The 12,229-nt window shown below is 45.2% G+C and overlaps 1 protein-coding gene across 1 annotated transcript in view; it reads right to left on the reverse strand.

The window, feature by feature from the left end:
* LVRN (laeverin) overlaps window positions 1-12,229 on the reverse strand; it is a 69,380-nt gene that overhangs the window by 2,084 nt on the left and 55,067 nt on the right. The window contains exons 17-19 of the mRNA XM_059724923.1: window positions 11,353-11,523; window positions 8,243-8,383; window positions 3,927-4,002 (exon numbers count right to left, since the gene is read on the reverse strand). Of these exons, the coding sequence (XP_059580906.1) occupies window positions 3,927-4,002; window positions 8,243-8,383; window positions 11,353-11,523 (388 nt within the window). The remainder of the gene's footprint in view (window positions 1-3,926; window positions 4,003-8,242; window positions 8,384-11,352; window positions 11,524-12,229) is intronic.

The following is a 12,229-nucleotide window of genomic DNA, read 5'->3' on the forward strand; positions in this document are numbered from 1 at the left end:
TACTCATAACAAGAATTACAGGTGCTAAAGTTCTGGGTGCAAGGGCATAGAAAGGAGCTGTCTCTACAGTACTTGTCCAAGAGAACACCTCCTTTGAAGACAAGGACTTTTAGGGTTCCTTGATACCAGACCACCCTTTTGTACCTCATCATCTTGTCTCTTTTTATCACCAGGTCACAAAATGCTTAGACACAGGAGTAGAGGTGGATGTCATTTACTTGGATCTTAGGAAGGCCTTTGATACAGTATCTCACCCCATTCTCATAAATAAATTAAGAGGCTGTGACTAGTATATTAAGACAGAAAGACCCAATTTTCTATTGCTCATAATTTAGCAAAGTTTTAAAAGTCTGGGCTGAGATTTTTCAGATGTCTGTGTCTCACTGACTTTTTGTTTTTAAGAAAGTTTCAGCCAAAATGGTTCAGTTGTTTTCAGGAACAAGACATTCCTGTGATCTTTTCTTTGAGCAGATCTAATGTCTAACTGCTTTGGAAGAGGGACTTGAAATCGAGTGGGAGACGGTGTGGTGACTGTGTCAGGAGCGCATCTTTTATTACTCTCTCTGTGAAAATACTGTTCCTGTGAAAATCCTTTATACTTGGCCATTTGTTATAAGTAGTACTATAGTATGCCTGATACCTAGTTATGGATTAGGAACCTACTGCACTGGATACCTGATAAACAAAAAAAAGGACTTCTTGCCCCAGAGATTTATGACAAGTGACAACAGAAGGACAGAATTGTCCCTGCCCCAAAGAGCCTACAATCCAAGAAGAAGACCAGAGATAACAGAAAGATACAGAGGAAAAGTAATAAGTGTACTGAACACTGTGATAGTACATCAATAGTCTAACAAGAGCTACAGAGGTAAAGCTGAAGTTTCCCTGAAATGGCTAGCAGCTGTTCTTATGAACCAGTTAAGGATAGGTCTACATTGTATAGTGCAGCGCCATGCAGAGGTACTCAAGCTTTCTCTAAATGAAATTGTCAGGTTCTGAAAGTAGTATGACCACATTAGCATGGCACTCTACCTGAGAGGAAGGGGGAATTAATCTGGGCAGAAAGTCAAGCTAATGCTAAGGTCCAAGACACGGGAGGTGTCTCTACTTGGCATTGGTTAGGCTTCATTTAGAGTATGCAGTTCTGGGCAGTTTGTGTGTAGTTTTCAGCTCTACAGTTTAAAAAGGACGTGAGCTAGTTACAGGGTGTAGAGGCGAGTGACAAGAATGATAAAAGGCTTGGAAGGAAAGTCATACAAGGAGAGGCTGAACGAGTTAGGGATAATCAGCTTGTGGAAAAGGCACTTAAGAAGAGACAGGATAGCCGCTTCATATATCCAAAGAGCTGCCACAAAGAAGAGAGAAAACATTTTTTTCTCTTCCTGCAGATAGTAGGATGCAGACCAATGGCTTGGAGCTGCAGCAAAGCCATCTTACTTGAATATAAGATGACCCTGAATATAAGACAACCCCCCCAATAACTAGATTCTATGTACAGAAAATTTATACATTTGTTTTAATTTTCCAGGTATAGAATGTATATATTGGAGGTTTGCCCTGAATTTTTCCCCCTTCCACTGCTACAGCAGGGAAAATAAATCTGTGGGGGTCAGATGCCCCCCTTGCTCTCTACCCCCTCGACTTCTTCCCTCTCTCCCCCCTCCCCTCCCTTACTATCAAACCCTGCTCTCCCTGAGCACATGGAAGGGAGGGGCAAACTTGAAAACACAGACTTTGAAATAAACATACCTTTACTAGTTCACATTACTATGGGTACCCATAGACTTAGTTCATCCAGAATTGATGCATTTTACCTTTTTTGAAACCACTGCAAGTTTTAGCACAAGTACTCCATAAATACACTTTTACTTTCACATAATGCTGCTTAAGACAAGAGATTTTTTTTCCCACGCTGACTGGGGGAAAAACCCTCATCTTATATTTGAGTAAATATAGTAGGCTTAGATTGGACAACAGGAGAAACTTTACTGTTAGAACAGTGAGGCAGTGGAATGGACTGTCTAGGGAAGCTGTGAACTCTCCATCACTGGAGGTGTTCAAGAAGAGGTTGGACAGCCACTGGTTGGGGATGATCTAGGCCAGCGTTTCCCAACTGGTGTGCTGTGGCACACTGGTGTGCCATCAGGCATGTCCAGGTACGCTGTGGCATTTTGGGCTGGAGCCACAACCTCTGCCTGGCAGGAGCCACGCTCCCCACCTGCTGCTACTGTGGATACAGACAGACAGGGAGCATGGCTCTAGCCAGGCAGGGGGCATGGCTCAGCCCAAAATGCAATCTGACTGGCTGCGTGCCGCCCCTTCCTATCAGCGTCCAGCTGGCCCCACGCTACCCCCCTCTTCCCCCGTCAGAGTTTGGCTGGCCACACGCCACCGCCCGCCTCTCCACGTCTGGTGTGCCATGGTGCTTATTTAGGTAAGTGTGCCATGGGGCAAAAAAGGTTGGGAAATGCTGAACTAGGCAAAGTTATGCCTATGGTATACTACAAGTATTTCCCATGCTTCTGGGCTTTGCTGGTTGCCTCCACCCCGCATTTTCTGCTACAAGTGTTAGAGTTTTTAAGCCTTCCTCAGAAGCATTGGGTGTTGGCTGCAGCCAAGGCTGGGGATTTTGACTGGGGTGTGTCAATGTTTCTGCTGGGTCTTAAAATCCTGAGGTTTCTCAGGGTCAGAACAACCACCATATTTGGGGTCAGGAAGACATCTTACCCCATGGTCAGACTGACATGGAATGTGCAGAGTTTTGCTTTCCTCTGTAGTGAGGGGGTGGGGGGGGGGGGCAGGGGGACATGGGGGAGGGCAGGGGCAGGGTGGTCTTGTCCTGGGATCTCCTGAGTGTATATTAACAACCTTTACAGCAGCAGGACATTGGCCATCATGGTCCCCCTGCTTTATCTGTGGCAAGTTAGGGTGTTATGTCTTGTGCTCTGTCAAGGTTGACTATGTACTTTTGCTAGGAAGTTAGACACTGGATTTGTATACAATAGTTTGGATAGGGATAATCCTGCCTGAGGCAGAGGGTTGGACTAGACAACCTATGGAGGTCCCTTCCAGCCCCACCTCTCTACGATTTGCGATTTCTCTATGACATGACTCATTCAGGTGTGGACTCACTTCCAGCTAGCTCAAAAGTTGCTGCAGGACACTGTATTGCACTGTGTTGACCTGACCAGGTTGTGTGGAGAAGGACACAAGGTAGAAGGATGGGAAGGAAAGGAGTAAATTGGGACACAAAATCTAGTGAGCAACTGATTAGATGGAAAGAAACTAAATGGGAGTGGGGGTGTGACTGGGACTGAACTGGGCAAGGAGAATGTGTCCAGGAGGCAGGGGAATCAGAAACTGGAACTAAGATGGGGCAGTAAAACTGGGACTACAATGGGGCAGTAAAACGGACATTAAGACCGGAACCCATTTGTTGAGAGGCAACATTGAGATCACAGGAGAACCCAGCGTACCAAGGAGAACTGAGAAATGTTGGGCAAAGAGATGCCAAGATGATATCAGGAAGGAAGAAGACAGACTGCAGAGGGAGCCAGGGAACCAATGTAGTGCTGGGGAGAGTCAGAGAGATACAAATAAATGATCATTATGGATTTTCTTTTTTTTTTATGCAAGGGGAAAATCTATACAAAAAGAAGCTGCACAACAATGGCTGTAGAAATGCTCATCTACTTGCCAAAAATGACTCATCTAAATTCCACAAAAACCTCATTTCCATCCAAGGGTGCCTAACTAATTGTATAAGCATTTCTCTGACTTAGGGTGTGCAACTTAGGATGCATGTTTGTAAGTGCATTTCTTGTACATGCAAAAGTAGCTTTTTAAAAGTATTAGTTCCCACATGCTTATGCAATACATTTCATGATAATTCTTAAACACATATATTTACAAATATACATAACTACCTCTTGGATCTGTAAGTCTGTATTGACCAGTCTTTCCATACCATTTAAAACAGCGTATAACGGTGCATTTCCAAACCTATAAAACAATGTAAAGCTTAATGATGAAGCAAGAGAACTAGACTATATTTGGATAAATGTTACATTCATCTTTACAAACATTTCTCCCAAGCTTAGTTATTTTTGATGTTGAACTGTTGCCTAAATTAATTTTAAAATCTGAGAGTATTTCTTACTAAAAAATGGGAGGAGAACTCAGTACATTTTAAACAAGTATGCAGGATGAAAGGAACTTAAATGTAAATCATAATCTTTTATAAAATGTTTGATTTCTCTTCCTTGGTAAGAACACAACATTAATTTGAATTATCTAAGAACTGCAAACATTATCAGATTACAAAAATTAAAATTTAGTTTGGCTGGAAAAGGCTAACACAATACATTAATCTATTATTAATCATATGCCAGTATCAGGTGCACAAATTTGAAAAAGAAAGAGGAGCATCAAAGTAGTGAATCGGAGTCACTGGGAGCGTCTACACGTGACGCTATGTCACCATAGCAATGCGCTACAGCGATGTAACCTTTGTAGGCAAAAACCATGATGCCGCACCTACATTGCCATAGTGATGCACTCCCTTGTTATAGTTCATTGCTATGGCAACACAGTGCCTAAAAATAACTATGCACAGTGCGCACGGTGCAGTACGGACTGTTATTGTGCAGTCTTTTAGTACTTCCAAAAGGAAGTACCATGAACAGTGCATCCTCTGGTGGCTGGGGGTGGGCACGGCTGTGCTGGTGGGGGTGGCGATGGGAGCGCAGCAGCAGTAAGCACGGAGCTTCCGCAGACACCACCAGCACTGTCACCGGGGGGGGGAGGGGAGGGGGTGACGACACTGGCAGCAATGACAGTGGCCAGGGGTGATTGTGGACTGCCCACAGATGCTGCCGGTGGTGTCAGCAGTGGGGTGGCAAGTGGTGACCACCTGCAGACACTGTCAACGGCAGCTTTGTGCAGGGGATGCACTGCCACGCTCAGGGGGTGCACATGCCCTCTATGCAGCACTGGTCAGGCCACAGTTAGAGTACTGTGTCCAGTTCTGGGCACTGCACTTCAAGAGGGATGTGGCTAACCTTGAGAGGGTCCAGAGGAGGGGTCCACTCACACGGTCAGGGAGCAGCAGGCCAGGCCCTACTAAGATAGACTAAAGGGCCTAAATCTATTCAGCCTCCACAAGAGAAGACTGAGAGGGGATCTGGTGGCTATCTATAAACTCACCGGGGGGGGAATAGTGGAAAATAGGTGAGACTCTGTTCCCCCAGGCACCACCTCAGATAGCAAGGAATAATGGCCACAAATTGATTGAGAATAGGTTCAAGCTTGATATCAGGAGGCATTATTTTATGGCTAGGGCTGCCAGGCTCTGGAATGGGCTCCCAAGGGAGGTGGTGCTCTCCCCTACCTTGGGGGTCTTCAAGAGGAGGTTGGAGAGATATCTGGCTGGGGTATTATGATCCCAGTACTTGTTTCTGCCCAGGGCAGGGGGTCGGACTTGATGATCTGTTCAAGTCCCTTCCAACCCTAGAAACTATTAAACTATGCACCTGTGTGCACCCCCTATGCGTCGCCCCTGGGAAATACTAAATGATGGTGCAGTAACAACGGTGCCATAATGGCATGTTATATCATAGAATCTGAGTCACGGTGTTCAGCTCTGGAATAAACAGGCTCAACACTATTGTAATCGTGGAATTTATATCCATTTTACTAGCCCCAAATTTGACCTGATAAATTTAAAAAGCAATCCCAAGTATTTGCATTGTATTTTTATTTGTACAGTAGCTGCAAGGAGACTGTACATAACTAATAAATATAATATGGCTTTTAATTTTAAAATAATAAAAAGGCCAAATTCAGAGCAGGTTTCACAGCAGTATAAACATGGCATGTTCCACAGCAGTAGAAGTCTTCTACAAGGTGACAGGTTGTAGATGCACTGACTGTCTTTAAATTGATGCATCTTTAGGGGCTAAATTATTCCACCGCTTCCTTGTCCCCCTCCCACAATTGGCTACATTAAGGGCATGCTACTAGCTGTGGTCCCCGAGACCTTTCCACCAGTAAAGCATGGGAGGAAAGAATCACAAGCGTGCATGTGCCTGTTGCAGCATCTCAAAACAATTTGAGATGCCACAAGAGACACGCTGAAAACAAAAACATATTCCCCGCACTGCATATTTGCAGTGTGGGCTCAAAATTTAATACCTGGATTTCCAGCTATCAAATAAAAGCACCCAGGAGAAAAGCAGCGCAGAGCACAGTTCCACACTGTGCCCTAAGGTAAGCCAGGGCTTGGACCTCCAGAGACGCTCTGGCATCCAGCCAGTGTCTCTATGGTGCCCTGGCATGCTGCGTTTGTATGCGGGGCAAGCAGGAGCGGTGCAAGGCTGTGACCTGGGTGTTGTCAATGTGTGGGGGTTGTATGGGGGTGTGGGGTTGGTTGGAGGTTGTGGGTCCCCCACAGGGCCCACAGCCCCCCTCCCCCCGCAGCAACAGTGGCCATGGGGTGCTCAGGGCCCACTGCAGACAAAGCTCCTCTGTGGTGTGGCACAGCCCTGGCCACCTTAGACCCAGCACCACCTGTGCCACTTGATGTAGGTCTGGCCAGGTGAGGCATGGAACGGGGCCACACACCTTCAGGCAGCGCCAGGCTGCTTAGGCTGTCACCTGTGGCACAGTGCTGCTCACAGGGACCACGTGTTGTGCTGGGCTGGGTCCTGCTTCTGTGGAACAGGACCGGCCTGATGGCGCGCAGGGCCTGTGCAAGCAGGACTCAGCCCGGTACAACATGTGGTCCCTGTGAATGGTGCTGGGCCCCAGATAACATGCAACAAGCAGCACAGGTGGCACTGGGTCTGAGGTGGCTGGGGCCATGCTGCTGCTGATGGGGGCGGGCTGTAGCACTTAGTGGGGGGGCAGTCTGTGAGCGAAGGGGGTAGGGGCAGCTCTGATTTTTCTATGACAAAAACCCCCAAAAAGTAAATGCCAAAGCATATAGAAATTTAGGATTTCTTTTATTATGATTTGAGAGCCACTGGTAGGCTTCCAAATTGCTTTAAACTTGTAACTATATCAATAAAACATTCCCCAAATGGTCCCTCTCTATATAGTGGTGTTTCATTTTAATAGCAGAAGAACACTATTTGCAGTACCGTAACAAGAGAATTTGGGTTTCTTATCAACTAATTTGCATTTTTTAAACAAGGAACACCAGGATCTCCGCTGGTAAGACAAGTGGCGAGACTCGGGCAGAAAAGCCTGTCCAAGGCCAGCACTGGGCACCCAGACGGAGGGCAGGCGAGGTGGCTGACCACTTGGCCATTTGGGGCCAATAGGACCCGTTTGACAGTTCAAAGTGGACCATCACAAGGAGCACATCTTCTGGGCGATAGCTGCCCAGATGGCAGAGTGGAGGTACCCCATCCAGGTCTGGATGCATGTCCAAGGGGGTAGATGCTATCACAGGTGGCAGCAGGTATAGGTGACATATATGGGGCCACAGGGGCAGGCACATGCACCCCCTGAAATTGGCCCTTGCCAGCTGGGGAGCGGGGAATGCCAGCCCTTTCCCTGATGCCTGCTTGCTCTTAAGGCTTCATTTATCCATTCTCCAGATTTCCAAAGTGGCTCCCGCCACCTCCCCAGCACCTTTTCTTTATATCTGCTCCTAACACCCCACCCTCACATGACCAGCTATTCTCCTGGCACCAATGGCTTGGTCACACCCACTTCTCTTCATATAGATGGATAAGAGCCTCATGATATATGCCTTCAGTTTAAATCCTTGTGCCGCCAGGTGTACCTGAATATCTTTGGGTATACCAACCATCATGCTAATTAGCTATACATAATAGTAACTGATAATATTTATATTTATACATTGTTTTTCACCACCACAGTACACGAAGCACTTCATAAGGTTATGTAATAAAGAACCAGGTAAATGGGAAATACAGGTACCTGCAGAGTTGAAGCCTGCAGTTAGATTCTACAGCAGTGGTTTTCAACCTGTGGTCCACAGACCCCTGGGGGGTCCATAGACTGTTCAAGGGGCCCACGAAAGATGACTATAATCAAAAGTACATGAATATCCACACTTACAATTCAAAGAGGTCCGAGCCTCCCTTTCAAATTTTTTGCAAACGAAATAGGTTGAAATCCAATGCTCTACTGCAAAAACTTAAAAGGCTGAAGCAGAAGCCAGAGAACAAGCTGAAGAATAAAGGTCAATGCCACCAGCTGGAGCTTGCCATACCTTTCTTGTAAAAGTGGCCAATTTTCTGTCACAAATTTCCATATTATACGTAGCCCAGTATCAGTAGCTGCCAAGTTGTAAATGAGAAATATCGTATTATTAGAAGAAAATAATGATCCATTGACACCAGACTCCATGTATCTGTTGAAAAATGTTAAAAAGTGTAACTATCTTAAAAAAAAATAAAAACAGCATTTGCAGCCAAAACAGTACTTTTAAATAAGTTATCTATCTTCCATGTTTTCACTGAGTTTCAAATTATCAGCATGCAAACATAGCAGTGCATAGAGTGTGGATATACTTACTGCATCTTTGCAGTAATGAGGGGAAAAAGGGCCAAATTATTTCCTTCACAGAGGAAAACCCAAGGAAAGGTACAGTGCCTCTGTACCTTTCCCCCAACCTTCCCCTTTCCTAGCATACCTGTTCTGTCTCCTCATATGCCCCTATAATGTCAAAAGTGACAGCTGGCACAGGAAGCTGTTATGCTGCCTTCACATGGTTTATAGCAATGGAATTTATTCTAATACAACAGGGATGCCCCGTAGTGGCAAATTGCCAAAAATGGCCTAATAGGAGTAAGTGTACATGACAGATCAGAAAATCCAGTTTCAGTGGCTTTTATATATATGCTAAGCATGTTACATTTAAAGTCACTGGGCACATCTACACATGCATTTACTCTATCCCAAATTTACTCTGGTGCAAGCTAATCCAGTGTAAGGGTTTTTGAGCAGGCATTTACACATGCAGAGACTAGGTAAAAAATATGCACCAAGTTCCCTGCAGCCTTGCATTGGGCTTCTGTACCCACTGGGTGGGGAGCTCCAGGCTCCCCCTGGGTGCTAGTCCAGGGGATGACAGGTAGCACCAAGCCAGGAGACAGTTGTCCTAGGGACCCTAGGGGCTTGCCTGCTGCTGGGGCAGGGACAATGTCCCCCTGCTCTGCCAGCAGGGAGCTCCTGACCCAGGCTCCCTGATCAGGGTCACAGGGTTTGGAAGGAGCAGGTCCCAGCCCCTTGCCCTGATCTGCCAGTGGGGCAGCTAGCAGCTAGCTAGGACTGGCCCAGTCAGGAGCAGGTCCCAGACAACTCCAAGCAGGGTGGGGAACTGTTCCCATGCAGGGAGTTCCCAGTTTCCGCTCCACAACTGCAACTGCAATCACCAAGTGGGGCTGGGCAGCTTGTTCCAGCCCCTGTTCTACAATTGGGGAGTGGGGGCTGGAAGCTCCCTTGTGCCAGGGCAGGGGGATATTGTCCTGACAGCAGGGAGCTCCCACCACTGGCTCCGCAACCACAGGGCCGCTGCTTGGAGATCGACCGCGGAGCTCAGGCTGGGAGATAAGGGTCTCCCAGGCCCCTGCTTGCAATCTTGGAGCAGGGAATTTGGAGCTCCTTGCTGCCAAGCCAGGGGGACATAGTCCCTGCCCAGGCTCCTGTGGTGCAGCCCACCCGGGCAGCAGGCAGCTCCTGGTGGCAGGGGGTTATGTCCTGCCCCCTGATGGATGGCTGACCAGGAGCAGATTTTGCTCCAGATCAGAAGTCTATAGAGGAGTTCTACAACGTCATTATTAATCCCAAGTAAATTTGCTACATGCATTTGCAGGTGGCAAATTTACTCAGGATTAAGAAGGTTTACTGCGAAGTAAGCACGTGCACGTGTAGATGCACATGTACATGCTTCACAGTAAACTATGCTAATGAAAAGTTAAGCATTTCATGTGGCTGCACCGACTGAGTGTTATTAATTGCCTTTTTGAAGAGAAAGACTGCACTTCAAGTGATGAATAATTTACTGAATTACTGTATTTACTTAAATATAAGATGACCCTGAATGTAAGACAAACTCCAATAACTAGATTCTATGTATGGAAAAATTACAAATTTGTTATAATTTTCCAGGTATGGAATCTAATTATTGGAGGTTTGCCTTGAATGTGTCCCCTCCCACTGCTACAACAGGGAAAATTAAATCTGGGGAATCAGGTAGTCCCCTTGCTCTTTACCCCACAACTTCCTCTGCCTGCAGGCCCTTCCCTCCCCAACTTTACTGGCAGAACTTGCTCTCCCTAAGCACATGGAAGTGAGAAGCAACTTTGAAAACACTGATCTTGAAATAAACATATGTGTAGTAAAGTGTATGTAGTACCCATAGACTTAATTCATCCAGAATTGATGCATTTAACCTTTTTCTCAAACTGCTACAAGCTTTAGCACAGGCACTTCATAAATACATTTTTAAGTAGCTTTTTTGTACCTATATTAGTGCAAAGGCAAATGCTCAAGATTTACTGTACAGTTCATTGGGCTGGACCCCAGCAAAGTCAACTGCATTTCAAGCCATGATGACCCCAGAGCTCAGCACTGCTCAGTACCCCACTACGCTGGATAGCCCCCCATGAAGGATCCATGTGCTAATTAGCACCCCCCCACTCATGACTGGAACTAGGTGTTCTAGTTACGAGTCCTTGGATCCTTAAAAAATGTACATGCAGATGACATGCAGGGCAACCTGGTCCAGCTCCACCTCACTGAGGGCAAGGCCACATTAATCATATGCAACAGACAGAGAGGGGGCAACACAGGGATTCTGCATAAACTATTTGGGGCCCATTTGGTGATAGCTGCCAGACATTTGAGACTGGTGAAGAAACAGAAATCACTGGAAATGGGAAAGAAAGGTACAGCTCAGCTGTAGGAATAAAGAGGAAGTCAAACTGTATGCAATGTAGTGGCTTACCATGACTCGAAAAAAGTTGGCACTGAGGGGAACCTACCATATGTCTTATTCAGATGGGCTATACTAACCTATTTGCTCTACATGGGCCCTGTGTTTTATAGTCATGCTCAGGGTTGGCTGTATTTAATCAATTGCACAGTTAGTTCCATTGGTGAGCATATGCTGCTTTTAGCAACAGTTTAATGATAAACAATGTATTTAATGAGGTTTCCTTGTATGCGAATGTAAGATGAGCATGCTGATTTTTTCCCCATGCTGATTGTAAACTCACCTTGTATTTGAGTGAATACAGTAATGTCTATTTTTGCCCTAAACCTGGGAAATCATTCTGTGCTTTTATACACAATAAAATACAATTTGATCAAGGTCACCTGTGAAGTAACCAAGATTCTCTGGTACAACCCATGGCATAGAGCAGTATGTCCTTATCATCTGTTGTGGAATTATCATGATGGTACATTTCCCATGCAAATTCCCATTCTTTATCACTTCCCATTGCAATACCATAACAAAAGATTGTTCTTCTAACAAAAGCAGGAATCCTGTAAAATAGAATATGACAAATGCCACTGTATTCCTACAGAATTAAAGTGAGTGTTTAATGAATGGCAGAAAAATATTTACATTTAATTACAATTAGAACATTCATAAAAGTGAAACAGAACATAAATATTAAAACAGCTAGATTTGATTACTTCAATGTTTTGATATGATCTGAAAATCAACACAAATAAGATTTCTAAGAATAAGGATGAACTGAAAAGTTTTTTAATATAAATCACAGAAGTCTGTCTTAGCCAAAATAAATATTGACCATATTGACCATTATCATTGTGTCCTACAACAACACAATGATGCCATAACATGCTGCAATTGCATTTGTGTGAAAATGCTACACCCAGAAGGCTTTTTGGAAGTGTCTCCATGGAGCTCAGGTGATAAGAAAGGACTAACCATTTCCAGAAAAGCTAAATGCTTCAAGAGTGCAAGCTTGAGAGAGAATGGGTGCTTTTTCATGCACCAGACTCCTTCCTGCTACTTCAGAGGGTAAGTCCTACAAGTGATAATGAATTTTGTAAAATTCTATGATGTCTATGAATTTTGTGTCTATAGCACTACTCATTTGGACAGTTCATGGCTCTGAAGAGCTGCAACACTACACAGAGTTCCAGCAACACAATGCTTCAGGGAATATACTAATTTAGCTATGTAAATATTGTTCTTCTGAATGAAAGAGAGACAAACCTG

The sequence above is a fragment of the Alligator mississippiensis genome, chromosome 3 (genome assembly GCF_030867095.1).
Source record: "Alligator mississippiensis isolate rAllMis1 chromosome 3, rAllMis1, whole genome shotgun sequence".
Taxonomy (NCBI): domain Eukaryota; kingdom Metazoa; phylum Chordata; order Crocodylia; family Alligatoridae; genus Alligator; species Alligator mississippiensis.